At 37.1% G+C, this 16,490-nt stretch overlaps 1 protein-coding gene across 3 annotated transcripts in view; it reads right to left on the reverse strand.

Annotated features, from left to right (window-relative positions):
- Nucleotides 1–16,490, reverse strand: part of CTDSPL2 (CTD small phosphatase like 2) — an 81,311-nt gene that overhangs the window by 28,066 nt on the left and 36,755 nt on the right. For 2 of the 3 annotated variants that reach the window (XM_044231596.1, XM_044231597.1), the window contains exons 3-4: nt 3,287–3,425; nt 1,639–1,788 (exon numbers count right to left, since the gene is read on the reverse strand). In XM_044231596.1, the coding sequence (XP_044087531.1) occupies nt 1,639–1,788; nt 3,287–3,425 (289 nt within the window). The remainder of the gene's footprint in view (nt 1–1,638; nt 1,789–3,286; nt 3,426–16,490) is intronic. The other variant, XM_044231598.1, reaches the window with a different exon arrangement.

Below are 16,490 nucleotides of genomic sequence, written 5' to 3' on the forward strand. Positions count from 1 at the left end.
ATGTCTAGAAAATACAGGGTTAAACAAAGTTAAAGGTAGTTTTTTGTTTTATTTCTACTACAGGATTTTACAAGTTCTTTCATGTGCCAACATGGACTATTTTTAGCTCCCAGAGCAATTAGATTTTATAGTGTACCACTCTGTCTTTTAAAAATTATATTATTATCCAGAAACATAATTCAGACTAGAATTTAAATAATCAGGCAACAAACACTTAACAGCTATTTTCCGTGTGCCCCATGCTATATCAAACAACTAGGTAGATGTAAAAATAAAGACCTCTTACCCTCATGTAATCCAGAGACTAAATCAGCATTTATGAAATTAAGAATTAATCAAAAAAGATAGGACACTAAGTTAAATCTTTAATAAATATATGTGGGGGGCGCCTGGGTGGCTCAGTGGGTTAAGCCGCTGCCTTCGGCTCAGGTCATGATCTCAGGGTCCTGGGATCGAGTCCTGCATCCGGCTCTCTGCTCAGCAGGGAGCCTGCTTCCTCCTCTCTCTCTGCCTGCCTCTCTGCCTACTTGTAATCTCTTTCTGTCAAATAAATAAATAAAATCTTAAAAAAAAAAATATATATATATGTGGGGCAGGACAACCTGGGTAGCTCAGTCTACAGGGCAGCCAACTCTTGGTTTCAGCTTGGGTCATGATCTCAGGGTTGCAGGACTGAGCCCCACACTGAGTTCTATACTCAGCAGCATGCAGTCGGCTCTCTCCCTTTCGCTCCCTTCTCAGATTCTCTCCCTTTCTCTCCCTATTCTAGGGCCCGCGTGCATGCTCTCTCTAATAAATAAAATCTTAAAAAAATATATGTATGTTGGGAAACAATCCAAGTTTCATTCTTTGGCAAAGGCATTGTATAATGAAAACATTCAATTCATTTGCATTAGAGTAGTTACTAATTATCCAAATTAAAGATCCCTAGTGGGTCTTTGATGATAAATGATGAATGACAAAATGTGTTACAAATGATAAAAAAAAAAAAAGTGTTACAGAAAATCACCTAGTTTCAGTTCACTTAAAATAGTTAACAAATTCTACTTTATTAATCTAGAATATTGAGAATATTTCTGGATTCTCTCCTGGTACACAATAAGGATTACAGAAATCTTTCCAACATAAAAGAAATTAAATTACTTACTTTTCCTCCAGCCCAAAGTTTAGCATTTGGCTTTTCAGGTAGTGAAATACTTCAACAGAATTAAACATGACCAATTTAAATTTATCTCAGTCACACACAAAAAAATGGTGTTTAAGAAGCTGTGTATTTTTTTTTTCTTCAGGAGCTGTGTATTTTTAATGAGGCTGAAAACAAACCTAAGATGCTGACAAAATATGCCAGTAAAATCAAACAGATCTTTTAAAAAACTAGGAAAACTATTAATTTTTTAGACCCAAATTATGGGTAATATAGCTTATACTTACCATTTTTTTAAAAAGATTTTATTTATTTATTTGACAGAGAGAGACACAGCAAGAGAGGGAACACCAGCAGGGGGAGTGGGAGAGGGAGAAGCAGGCCTCCCGCCGAGCAGGGAGCAGTTGTAGGTCAATCCCAGGGCCCTAGGACCATGACCTGAGCCGAAGGGCAGACGCTTAATGACTGAGCCACCCAGACGCCCCTATACTTACCATTTTTATTTGCTGGTGAAAAAAAGTTGAAGACAGGAGAAAATATGGTCCCCAACAATGTAGTCCTTGGAGGACTGCCAGAGGAAGGATTATCTTCTAATTTTCCATTTTGTTTTACATGTTGATTTGTCATTTCATAACTACCAGCTTCTAAGAAAGAAACAAGAAAAAGGTTGCAATCTAGAAAACATGACTTTAAGGAATGTTTTAAACAATTCACTATGAAAATAATTTTTTGCCTCAAAATATTTCATAAAAACTGATTAACATTTAATGTTAAGAAAGCTGATTACTTAAAAATATCCTGAGGTAAATAAGTTATAAATCAAATTATTTTTATAACAAGTGTATTTATAATGTTTTATAACTGCTACAAAGCATGCTGACATCTATAAGTATGTAGAATGAAAGGCTTCAAAATCCACAGTTACAGAAAATGAAATAAATTCTTTGTAAGTAAAGCAAGTTAATCAAAAACATAAATGTAAGATCCTGTCCTTATTTACATTTTGGGAGGCTGCCTATTTCACAAAACCAATCTATTAATAACAAATAACGGCTAAATAAGTAGAGGCAACACAGATCTACTGAAGTAGAAGACTGTGTACAGCAGTGTCTATTACTTATGCATACCCAGGCATCACTTCAGAGTGGTTAAGAACAGGTTTTTTTGTCTTTTGGTTTTTCAGTTTCTTATGAATAAAAAAAACTTAATGGATTTTTGGAAAATATACAATAAAAATAAATTCAAACAAATGTGTTTTGATTAACCATCCTTGACCTTCTGCAACTTTACCTGGTATCTACCACATTCTTTCCTTCTTTGAAATAGGTCTTTTGTTTCTTTTTCCCTAATTTTAACAATAGAGATACAACACTGAATTGAGGGGAAAGATGTAAGGAATTATTCTTGTTGTGGTGTTTAAACCAGCAATGGTTAAAAAGCAGTAATCCACACTCTAAAGTGTTGTTTTTTATAGCTTTCTCTGCTTGTCCTTCCTTCTCCTTTTTCACTTTGAGGAGCTTCCCAGCAATATTATAAGATACTGACCTATGACAAGGTTTATCAAGAGCAGCACTACTGATTTTGGGCCTGGATAATTCTTTACTGAAGGAGGATGTCCTGTGCATAGGACAGGATGTTTAGCAGCATCCCTAACCTCTACCTGTTAGATCTGAGTAGTAACCTCCCAACAAACTGTGACAACCAAAAAGGTCTCCAGATATTAATAAATGTCCCCTGGGGACAAAACCAACCCTAGTTAAGAACCACTGCCCCAAGTGATACAAGTCCCCTCTGAGCTATGAAATTCCATGATCCAGAAATAAATTCTTTATACGTATTTCAATACATTAAGTTTGACACATTAACTCCGTTAACTGAATTTATTAGAGGTCAAAAATGCTCCATATACATTTTTCTGATAAATAGCATAAAACTTGCTGCTCTGCCTTTATTTATTTTAACTCATCAAAATAGATTTATACTAGATAGATGAATTTTTATTTTATTTCATGCTGATACTTAATACAAAGATTACAAAAATAAGGGGAAAACTCTAGAGTCAATTTTTAAGAACAGAAAATAAATATGACAGGTAAGATCTCTGCTTATACCTAATAGAACAATATCTAAATATTAACAAACCTCCATTTACTTGACTTTTCCGTCTTACTCGAGATATCTGTTTGTTAGGCTTTTCTCCTGCTCTTGGTGTTGATGTGATCAAATTATTATCTATATCACGTTCAATCCTACTCCGTTTCGAAGGATTTTCTCTCTCTTCCTTAAGATATGAGGAAAAAAACATGCATTGAGCATAGGCATTCTGCCTTTAGATTATACTTATAAAATATGATATGTAGCCTCATGTTCATTGCAGCATTATTTACAACAGCCAATAGAAACAATTTAAGTATTTATCTGTTGATGAATGGATAAGGAATATAAGGGATGTGTACACACACACACACACACGAGTATTATGCAGCCATTAAAAAGAATGAAATCTTGTCACTTGTGACAACATGGATGGACAACATGGATGTGCTATGGGAAGATAGTTAAAATACTGTATGACCTCACTTTTATGTGGAATCTAAGTAACAAATGAAAAAAGACTCTACTCATAGATACAGAGAACAGACAGGTGGTTGCCAGAGGTGGGTGATGAGGGCTGGCAAAATGGGTGAAGGGACTCAAAAGGTACAAATTCTAAGTCTAAAATAAATAAATCATAGAAATGTAATGCACAGCATAGAAACTATAGTTAATACAGTACTGCATGTTTGAAAGTTGCTAAGAGAATAAACTGTAAAAGTTCTCATCACCAAAAAAAGTTCTAACTATGGTGACAGATGTTAGCTAGGCTTACTGTGATGATCATCTTACAACACATATATATAAATATCAAATCATTCTGTTTTACATTAAATCTAATATAATGCTGTATATCAATTATACCTCAATTTTTAAAAAAATAGATATATGTGTAATATATTTCTGTTTTCCACATCCTGAAGAAACAAAATAGAACTACATAATATCCAACAGTGCTAAAAAACAAAGGAAAAATCTGATAATGTTAGAGGTTAATTATTAATGTACTTATAATACACAAATATAACTAGAACATCCTTATAATTCAGATCCTTTCTCCTGGGTCCATTTAATTATCTATGCTGGATGCCTGTGTGGTTCAGTTGGTTAAGCATCTGCCTTCGGCTCAGGTCATGATTCCGGAGTTCCAGGATCATGTCCCGCATTGGGCTCCCTGCTTGGTGGGGAATCTGCTTCTCCCTCTGACCCTCCCTCCTCTTGTGCTCTCTCTCTCTCTAATAAATAATATCTTTTTAAAAAATTAAAAAAAATAAACTGTGCTAATGAAATACTCAATTGTACAATCTCCTCTGAGTTTTCAGCAATTTTCCCCTATTCTTAAACTTGTCCGAAAGAACAGTGGTTGTTTCCTTGAGCACTCAGGATAAGAGAGAGAATCCCATTGGAATTTGCTGGCATATCACATATTACCAAAAATAACAGGGCCTGCCATGCCACACCCCAATGCTAACCTCAATTCTTTAACTGCCCAAATTAATACTAAAGAGTCTACTCCCTAATAAAGCTCCCTATTCATTTCCTTTTATATGGGAGAAATCGACATCACCAGTTAAGACTGTTTTTGCAGTACTGACTAAAGGACTATACGCCAAGTATACTGTCAAAGTATACTGATTTTTCTTCATTTGTACATCTACTTTTCTCATTTATAAAAGTTTTCTAGAATCATCTACCACATGAATGACATTACTGTCATACTGGCATATAACTCCTTGGTTTTTTGTTTGTTTTTTAGTAATCTCTACACCCAACGTGGGACCCTAACTTAAAACCCCAAGATCGAGAATCCCATGCTCTACCAACTGAGGAAATTGGTGCCCCAATTCCAGCTGTTTTAATGAGACTACCTGATATCTTTTGGTAAGGATTAGATTTTTAAATCTATATTAAATATAATCCATATATATAATCACTATTCTTATTCAACAGGAATAACTTCTTTATTTGTACTGAGTATTTATATCCAATGCTTTTATATCAGAGCAAATAAGATGCTGCTATACATTTTCTAAAGGTTGAATATTATGTGTATTATTTTTAAAACAAACCTTGGTATTGTAAATGGCTACAATTACAACTGCCTATTTGGATCAATTCTACTCCTGAAGCCAGTACTACACTATATGTTAACTAACTTGAATTTAAATAAAATCTTGGAAGGAAAAAAAAGATATTAAAGATTATTAAAAAGCTAAACTTCCCTAAAAAATAATTCCCTACTTAGATCAAAACAAAGATAATAATATCAGGGTGCCTGGGAGGCTCAGTGGGTTAAAACCTCTGCCTTCAGCTCAGGTTATAATCTCAGGGTCCTGGGATCAAGCCCGCATCGGGCTCTCTGCTCAGTGGGGAGCCTGCTTCCCCCTCTCTCTCTGTCCGCCTCTTAGCCTACTTGTGATCTCTGTCAAATAAATAAATAAAATCTTTAAAAAACAAAACAAAGCAAAACAAAGATAATATCAAAATACATCATTCCATATCATATCATACAGAATTTTACTTTTACTCAGTTTCTCTAACGTTAGGTACCTCTGTTTTTGTTTTTTAAAGTTTATTTTTGTATGAGAGAGAGAGAGCATGAGCACGCCCAGGGCAGACAGAGTGAGAAGCAGGCTCCCCGCTGAGCAAAGAACCTAAATCCCAGGGCTCCAGATCATGACCTGAGCTGAAGGCAGATGCTTAACCGACTGAGCCACCCAGGTATCCCTTGATATCTCTGTTAAAACAGTGTCTTTACAGCACAGAATAACACTTCAGTGACTACAACAAAATTCTTCAAATGGTTGCTATTTGTCATTCCCCTGCATTGTTTTTTGCTTAAGATTTTACTTATTTATTTGACAGAGAGGTAAGAGAGAGCACAAGTAGGCAGAGCAGCAGGCAGGAGTGGGAGAAGCAGGCTCTCCGATGAGCAGAGAGCCCGACACGGGGCTCAATTCCAGGACCCCAGGATCATGACCTGAGCTGAAGGCAGACGCTTAAACCAAATGAGTCACCCAGGAGCCCCATTCCCCTGCATTTTAAAATCAATAGTAATTCTCATATCCCAAACACTGGCTCTCCATAGCCAGAAAACAGGACTCTATGAAGTCCTTCAAGAAAAGAAATAATGTGGGGCGCCTAGGTGGCTCAGTAGGTTAAGCCACTGCCTTCAGCTCAGGTCATGATCTCAGGGTCCTGGGATCGAGCCCCACATCGGGCTCTCTGCTCAGTGGGAAGCCTGCTTCCTCCTCTCTCTCTGCCTGCCTCTCTGCCTGCTTGTGATCTCTCTCTGTCAAATAAATAAATAAAATCTTTAAAAAAAAAAAAAAGAACAGAAATAATGCTACAAAGCCAACCACACTAAGCTCCAGCATCTTCTTGAAGCCTCTTAGTAGATCTGCTATAACACAAATACTTACATTTCTGAAAATCCTGCTTTCTGCAACGCTAAAAATAACAAGGCTTAAGGAAAAAATAATTAGTCTAGGAGGGCAGAGAGGGGTATACAAGGCCGATCAGTCAATGCCCCGTTAACTCTGTAACCATAGCACTAACAAAAACAATGATTGGGACACCTCCAGAGATAACTTGGACACCCCAGTGAGGCAGCTAACAGCAGCTGAGATGCTACCTCAGGGCATAATAAAAGGTAATAAAAACAGAGAAAGAGAAACAACGGCTTATGGGAACTGAGAAGTGGAGCTTTAAGACAGTAGAGCTAAGATGGACACAAAAGGAAATGCAGACTGCCACATGAGAAAAGTCCCTGCTAGACCAGAGTATACTTCTCTAGGAGGGAACCCCCTTCCCTGCCACTGCTAATTATCACTTCTAATTAAAAACCTGTGTGTGTGTGTGTGTGTGTGTGTGTGTATTTGGGGGTGGGGGGCTTTTGTTTCTGTACTGCTGAATTTGAAGTTTTTTACTTTCTTGATGAAATGTAAAACTCAATTCTCTGGGGCACCTGGATGGCACAGTGAGTTAAATGTCTGACTCTTGTCAGGGTTTTTGAGACCGAGCTGAACCCATTCAGCATGGAGTCTGCTTAAAAGACTCCTTTTTCCTTTGCTCCTCCGTATCCATCTACACTTGTGCTATCTCTGCTCTCTCTCTCTCAAATAAATAAATCAATCTAAAAAAATTCAACTCCCTCTATTCAGGATCCCTTTGTCTAGTTTAAGAAAAAGTCATGTAGAAAGCAATACACTACCCATGTTATACTGACACCGTTCCCCTATTTATCAAGAATCTATAAGCTAACTTAATGTTGCAGAATTATGACACATTTCTTGTAGAACGGACTTACTGTGGTCAATTAAAAATACATATAATATTTGAGGCACGTGAGTGGCTCAGTGACTTAAGCCTCCAATTCTTCATTTCAGCTCAGGTCATGATCTCAGAGTCCTAGGATCAAGCCCCATGGTGTCAGGCTCTGCGCTCAAAGTAATCACTCTCTTTTCCTCTGCTGCTACCCTTGCTTACACTCTCTAAGTAAATGTTTTAAAAAAATAAAGCATGTACGGGACGCCTGGGTGGCTCAGTGGGTTAAAGCCTCTGCTTCAGCTTTGGTCATGATCTCAGGGTCCTGGGATCAAGCCCTGTGTCGGGCTCTCTGCTCAGCAGGGAGCCTGCCTCTCTGCCTACTTGTGATTTCTGTCTGTCAAATAAATAAATAAAATCTTTAAAAAAATAAATCATGTAAATACATACGTAAGGTAAAAATATTTTAGCTTAGTAGGAAGAGCAACCAATTAATATCAAGGTTAAAAGCTCTGCAGTCATTGACAATAAAATCCTAGTCTTCAGAATAATGCAATGAGATGTCTAATGATGCTCCAATTCTGAAAGACAATTCATTACCCAATCCCGGTCTTTCTTGAACATTCAACTATATAATTTGGAGACTTTATGAATGTGGCATAATTTTTTAAAGAACTAGGAAAAACAAGATTCCCACATTACTGTACAGGATGCTTTAATAAATTTATTAACCCTGCAATGTCCTCTCTGGAATTTATATTTTTTGAAGTTGTCCCTAAAATAGGCATTTAGGGGAAAATCTTGGGAAGAGAGTGTTCTTATGTCTCCGAACCCTAAGGGAAACACAGAGACCTAAAGAAAAAAAAAAAAAAGAAACCAATGGCGAATTCACAAGAAAACCAGGAGACAAGGTTTTGTCTCCCCTAAATTCCAAGCAGATGAGGACAAACCAACAGCCCCTACACCTAAGCACTCACACACAGTAGTGCAAAAGAAAGCAAAGGGATCAACAAAGTGTATGATACACCTGAGAACAAGAGAGCCCAAAATAGCTAAAATGTAGGTATTCAAAAGAAATCATGGCAGATCAATTTCATGAGGAGAGAAAGCTGCTGTCTTGACAATCTAACAGCAAAGGGGTCCATGGTGAGAATGGAACAACAGTTCCTATGAACTCTTGAAAATGACCAACTATGATTCTCTTCTAGAATAAGCCATACACTAAGGAGAAACTGCTAGGAATAGAATCAAAACTGAGTAGCAAAGTCACAACAGAAAAGAAGGAAAGAGGGTACCTGGGTAGCTAGTTGGTTAAGTGTTTGACTCCCAATCCTGGCTCGGTCTTGATCTCAAGGTGGTGAATTCAAGCCTTGCACTGGACTCCATTCTAGATATGGAGTCTACTTTAAAATACAAAAGGGGAGGGGACGCCTGGGTGGCTCAGTGGGTTAAGCCACTGCCTTTGGCTCCGGTCATGATCTCAGGGTCTTGGGATCGAGCTCCGCATTGGGCTCTCTGCTCATTAGGAAGCCTGCTTCCCGCCCCCCGCCTCCGCCTGCCTCTGCCTACTTGTGGTATGTCTTTGTCAAATAAATAAATAAAATCTTAAAAAATAAAATAAAATACAAAAGGGGGGGAAAAAAGGAAAGTGAAGATTCAGATAAATATTGGGTAGTAATTAAAGAGATAGAAAAAATCAAAAAGCGATCACTGTATTTTTTAACATTACACAAAAACCAAAACAGTTGGAAAAGATACCCTAAGCCACAAAACCTTCTAAAAAAACTAATCTCATACAAAAATGAGCAACAAGGAAGTACAGATGTTAAATCCACACAAAAATTATTGTAATAAAATATACAGGGAGGGGGCGCCTGGGTGCTCAGTGGGTTAAAGCCTCTGCCTTCGGCTCGGCTCAGGTCATGATCCCGGGGTCCTGGGATGGAGCTCCACATCCGGCTCTTTGCTCGGCGGGGAGCCTGCTTCCTCCTCTCTGCCTGCCTCTCTGCCTACTTGTGATCTCTGTCTGTCAAATAAACAAATGAAATCTTAAAAAAAAAAAAAAAATACAGGGAGTAAAATAACATCTCTACGGATAAAGAATGCATGTTAGAAAAATATGCATATAGATCAAAATTATAACCTTCTATTTCATAACACAAGATTCAGTGAGAAAATGATATGAGACATATGGGTTAGAAAAATTCAAATCATAAAGACAAAACAAAATAATTAGAAATAACAAAAAAATCGTATCAGAAATAAAGACTGAATTAGAATGTACAGAAAATTGAGTAAACAACAGATTATGCCTTAAAAGAAATAGAAATAGGGAAAATAGGGAAATTTTTTAAAGACACCAAAATATTACAAATACTGAAGACACACAAAGATCTAACAGAAAATAGGTAGTCCCTGAAGAAGGAAACCAAATCAGAAGCATGGCGAAAGAATGAATATTAGAAGATTTTCCTCAAAGGAAAGATTTTAGGGGCATCTGGGTGGCTCAATCAGTTCAGTGTCCGCTTCTTGGTTTTGGCTCAGGTAAGGATCTCACAGTTGTGAGACTGAGCCCTGCATCAGGCTCTGTGCTCAGCACAGAGTCTGCTTCAGATTCTCTCTCCCTCTTGCTCCTGCTCACACTGCCACTGTCTCTGTTTTGTGTGTCTCTCTCTCCTTCTCTCTCAAATCTTTAAAGGATTTTAAATTACATATTCAAAGATATGTCTAACTAAAACTATCAACTCCAAAAACAAGATACATCCTAAACTTCATAGATTTAAAGAAAAAAAGAATCTTATGGAGATCAAGACAAAAATCATTTAAAAAACAAAATAAAACAAAAATTACATTATCATCAAACTTCAACAGCAATGCTTTTCATGCCAGAAGAAAATGAAGTAACAGTTAAAATAATCAAGAAGAGAAAAGCCTAGCTAAGTTATTTTATATGCAGCAAAACTGAATTTTCAACCTTAAAGAGCATTGTTTTGTTTTGTTTTTTAAAAAGATTTTATTTACTTGACAGAGAGAGAGACAGTGAAAGACAAGCAGGGGGAGTAGGAGAGGGAGAAGCAGTCTCCCCACTGAGCAGGGAGCCTGAAGCAGGACTTGATCCCAGGACACTGGAATCATGACCTGAGCCGAAGGCAGAAGCTTAACGACTGAGCCACTCAGATGTCCAAAGAGCACTGTTACCAACATGCAAGAATATTGTTCCCATAAGTGCTTTCTGTGGCACCTATTAGAAAATGAGCTTCAGGGTGCCTGGGTGGCTCAGTGGGTTAAAGCCTCTGCCTTCGGCTCAGGTCATGATCTCAGGGTCCTGGGATCGAGTCCCACATCAGGCTCTCTGCTTCGCAGAGAGCCTGCTTCCTCCTCTCTCTCTGCCTGCCTCTCTGCCTACTTGCAATCTCTGTCAAATAAATAAACAAAATCTTAAAAAAAAAAAAAGAAAATGAGCTTCAGACAACAAAAATAACTGCAGATGATGACATGAAGACTGAGGATAAGCATTAAATATACTGAACATATGCAAACCCTGTAAAACTAAGATACATGAGGATTAAAAGATGGTATGTAATGACAATAGGCTCAGTATGCACAGATATAAAACTAAGAAAACTGGTAAGCGATATATCAAGTTTTTTTAAACTGTTCACTTTAAAGTAATTCTGAGACAGAAAACTTAACAGAATTCATTCCCAGCTGATCTATACAAGAAATACTAAATGAAGTTCTTCAGGCATAGAATAAATAATACCAGATGGGATCCTAAACCCACAGTAAGGAATGAATACCACTAAGGCAATTATGAGGAAATATGAAAGATCTTGGTGTCCAGTACTACTGTGATCTTACCAGCTCTCTTTAATAATCACATGCTATAATCTCTGTAGCCTCATTATGATCCAGTAAGTTATTATTTTGAAGTCTTAAAAGTTTTTAATATGTATATTAAGTACTAAGTACTAAGTACTAAGAGTACTCTTAGTATTCTGCTTTGCAATAATATCAAATTTGGTTTTTATAACTATATCTAAACAGCTATTTTGAAATTGAGTAATATTTTAAGAGTATTTAGAACTTTATAATTAAGAATGGATCATTGGAATAAAAAAGGGAGATTAGGGATGCATGGGTGGCTCAGTCAGTTAAGTGTCTGCCTTTTGCTCGGATCATGATTCCAGGATCCTGGGATCGAATTCCACATCAGGCTCCTCGTTCAGTGGGGAGCCTGCTTCTCCCTCTGCCTGCCATTCCCCCTGCTTGTGCGCTCTCTCACTCTCTCTCTGACAAATAAATAAAATCTTTTAAAAAATAAAAATATAGGAGCGCCCTGGTGGCTCAGTTGGTTAAGCGGCTGCCTTCAGCTCGGGTCATGATTCCGGGGTCCTGGGATCGAGCCCCGCATCAGGCTCTCAGCAGAGAGCCTGCTTCTCTCTCTGCCCCTCTCCCTGCCACTCTGCTTACTTGTGTTCTCTCTCTAGCTGTCAAATAAACAAATAAAATATTTAAAAAATTAAAAAAATAAAAATATAAAAGGGAGATCAGACGATTTGTGTTTCAATCCATTATCACGTTGAAAAAGAAACTGACATATCCAAATTCTGACTCAAAAAAGGGGGAAATCTACTCCAAAGAATCCGAATCAAACTATAAATTACAAATGAGAATATGATAAGCTATTTTCCCTTTGGCTGAAAAATACTATTACGTTGTCCTCTCATGCCTTATGTAATAAAACATATTCAAATAAATTATGCTGCCGATTCAGTTTACTATCATTTGAGAACACTCAGCATTTAAAAAAAGGAATTTAAATGTACTTCAAATGTATACATGATGAATTCTTTAAAAGCCAATAATCATTACAGTTTTTCACACTAAAAATAAAAAAGTCAATGAAATATCTTAAAGAGTAAGTTATCATATCACATTGGTTGAAAAAGTATACATAATATCTGAAAGACTTATAAACTCCCGCACAGCAGACATTGCTGGAACCCTGCTGGATAAAGTCAGTAAAAGAAACAGGCTCTTCCACTTCCCAAAGATAAAGTGGAACTGAACTGATAACTTATCTGCAAATACAGGAAATGAGTTAATATCTGGTCTACAGTGTTATATTTCTGCTTTATGGATATGGCCCACTTTCTGTTTTGACTATATCTGATACTAGCATCAACTAATCATCAAAGATCTTTACTGTAAATGGTAACAAACACAAGTGGTAAATAATTCTTTTGCATCTCAGTTTACCCTGAAATAACTTCTGTTGAATATTTGTGCTGACTATACAAAAGCAATGATAGATATAACTACTATCACTTGGCACCAATTAAGGCAATGATACCCAATAATCACTGTATTATTTATTGCAATGCACTAGAGGGGGGAAAAGGCCAGTTTGACTTAAGAATGTTTCTGACAAAGCTGTGAAATTAATTAAATCTCAACTCTTAAATATGTCTTAACACTGTATGATGGGCTGCAAACCTGTGCTTCCACAGTTGTCTTGAGAAAAAGCACCTGAGTTGGAGCACCTGTGTGGCTCATTCCATTAAGCATTCAACTTGTGATTTTGGCTCGGGTCATGATCTCAGGGTTGTGTGTTTGAGCCCTACCTCAGGCTTGTGCTGGGCACAGAACCTGCTTACAAGTCTCTCTCTCTCTCCCTCTCCCTCTGCCCCTCACTCCCTAAGGGGGGTAAGAAAGAAAAAAGAAAAAAAAAAAAAAGCAACTGAGTGTTTAAGTTATTATAAGCAGAGTTAGACCACTTTTCCAATGGAAAACTATTTTTAAGTAGGTATTTTCTGAAAAGTGAACAAAGAAAATTTATCACTTCAAGAAAAACTTTTTGTTGCCAACAACAAAATGTGAGAGCTTTCAAGCAAGTCTTAATTTTAGAAAAGCTGGACCCAGGAGCACCTGACTCGCTCAGTTGGTTGGGTGGCTGGCCTTGGGCTCAGGTCATGATCTCTGGATTCTGGGATCTAGCCCACATCAGGCTCCCTCTCCCACTGCCACTCCCCCTGCTTAGGTATGCGAGCCCGCACTTGCGCACTCTTTCTCTCTCTAATAAATAAACAAATAAAATCTTCAAAAAAAGAAAAGAAAAGAAAAGTTGGACCTAGCACCATGAGCTTGACAGCTTCCCAAAACTATCCTGTTGCAGGGAATGTGAGTGGTTCAGTTGGTTGAACACCAGACTCTTGGATTTCAGCTCAGGTCATAATCTCAGAGTCCTGAGATTGAACTTAGCATTGGGCTCTGCACTCAGCGATGAGATTCCTTCCCCTCCCTCTTCCCTCCCCTGCTCAGGATGCTCAAATAACGCTCTCAAATAAATAAATAAATAAATAAATGGATAAATAAATAAATACAAACTATTCTACTGAGATCAATGGGGATGTTCATAAATGTGATTTTTAAATACTGAATAATAAAATATATTAATAATGTAGAATAGCTACATAATTCAGTAAACCAGTATCTTCTAAATAACCAGTGCATAGTGTTAGAAAACCATACATAGTGCATCACTCATTCCAGGTGCAAGATAGACTAACAAAAAGATCACGGCAGCTCTTTCAGATTCCATCTTGGAACAAGAACCTAAGAAACTACATTTGTTAAGCTTTGGTATAGTATCAATAGGATATCACAATTATTTAAAAAGGATATTAAAATACTCCTTCCTTTAACAAATACATGTGAGTATGGTTTTCTTTAAATGCTTCACCTGGGGCGCCTGGGTGGGCACCTCAGTGGGTTAAAGCCTCTGCCTTCAGGTCTGGTCATGATCCCAGGGGTCTGGGATCAAGGCCCGCATCTGGCTCTCTGCTCAGCAGGGAGCCTGCTTCCTCCCCTTTCTCTGCCTGCATCTCCGCCTACTTGTGATCTCTGTCAAATAAATAAATAAAATCTTTAAAAAAAAAAAAGCTTCACTAATAACAAATTATGTATGAAGCCATCATTAAAGACATTGGCAAAATTACAAATAATGTCATGCCTCCCATTAATTTCCTTTTTGTTTTTAGGAAATAGTTAAAATGTTGTCTGTATTAACATCAGTGAGTTTATAATCGAATTATGAATAAACATTTTCAAAATTCCTCAGCTTGATATCTAATGAGATATATTTTGATATAACCCACATAAACAAATGTTCTTCAGGGTTTCCAATAATGTGTAAGAAAGTAAAGGAGCCCGAGATCATAAGTTTAAGAATCACTTGCTCAAGAGGAATTACTAATGAAATCACAGGAAAAAAGAAGTCACCCTCCACAAATGGGGGAAAAAATGTGAACTGTCAGTTCACAAACACAAAAATCACTATATAGTCAATGAGCACATGAAAGGATATTCAACCTCATTAATCATCAGGGAAATGCAAAATAGAAACACAATGAGATAACCACCCCACCCATATAGAAAGACTAAGATTAAAAAGACTGACAATACCAAATATTGCTAAGAATGTGGGCAACTGGAATTGCCAGACATTGCTGGATAGAATATAAAATGGTACAAATAGTCTGGAAAACAACTGGGCAGTTTCTTAAAAGTTAAACAGTCTTTCAACAAATGGTGCTAGGATCAAAGGATATCAATATGTAAAAAAAAATAGTTGGACCATATACTATCTACAAAAATTAATCCAAAATGAATGAAAGAGCTGAAAATAAGAACTAAAACTCTAAAACATGTAAGAAAAAAACTTAGAGCTTATAAGAAAAAATTCTAGAGAAAACACAGGGCTAAAACTTTACCAAATCTTGATTTTGGCAATAGCTTTTGGAAATGACACCAAAAATATAAGCAATAATAACCAAAAATAAACTGAACTTGGTCAAACTGAAAACTTTTGTGCTTCAAAGGGGTCTGAAAGAATGGGAGAGACTATCTACAAATCATATGTCAAAAAAGGATTTGTATCTAAAGGAGAACTCTTAGAATGCAATTATAAAAAGCCAAACCCAGGGCACCTGGGTGGCTCAGTGGGTTAAGCCACTGACTTCGGCTCAGGTCATGATCCCAGGGTCCTGGGATCGAGTCCCGCATCGGGCTCTCTGCTCAGCAGGGAGCCTGCTTCCTCCTCTCTCTCTCTGCCTGCCTCTCTGCCTACTTGTGATCTCTCTCTGTCAAATAAATATATAAATTCTTTTAAATAAATAAAATGCCAATACCCAATTTAAAATGGGCAAACTAAAAATACATAAATAAGTTACTGTTGAGGACATGGAGAAACTGGAACCCTCAACTTTGTTGGTGGGACTATAATATGGTGCAGCCATTTTGGAAAACAATCTACAGCTCCTTGAAAAGCTAATCACAGAATTATCATATCATCCTGTATTTCTCTTGAGTATATGCTCAAGAGAAATGTTAATAGATTTCCACAAAAGAAACTCGTATGTCAATGTTCACAGTACTCATTTAATGACAGCCAAAACGTGGAAACAACCCAAATTGTCTATCAACTGATAACATGGAAAATATCCACGCAATGGAATATTATTTCACAATAAGAAGGAATGACGAAATGATATATGCTACAACACAAATGCACACTGAAAACATGCTAAGTGAAAGAAGCGAGACATAAAAGACTATATGTTGTAAAATTCCACTTATATGACATGTCCAGAATAGGCAAATCTATATGCAGAAAGTCAACTACTGGTTGCTCAGGGCAAGGGAGGAAGGGAGAGTTGATGGGTGACAGCCACTGAAGATGATTTAAGTGGTCTAAAATTGATTGTGGTAACAATTGCACAACTCTGTGCATATACTAAAAGACTAAATGTATACCTTAAATGGGTGAGTTTTATTATATGCTAATTATGTCTCAATAAAGCTACCACAAAAAAATAAACATGCATTTATTGTATGATCCACCAATACCAATCTTAGTTATTTATCCAACTTAAATATATGTCCACGCATGGACTCAAGACAGATATTCATAGCACCGTTATTC

This window comes from Neovison vison, chromosome 13 (genome assembly GCF_020171115.1).
Source record: "Neovison vison isolate M4711 chromosome 13, ASM_NN_V1, whole genome shotgun sequence".
Taxonomy (NCBI): domain Eukaryota; kingdom Metazoa; phylum Chordata; class Mammalia; order Carnivora; family Mustelidae; genus Neogale; species Neogale vison.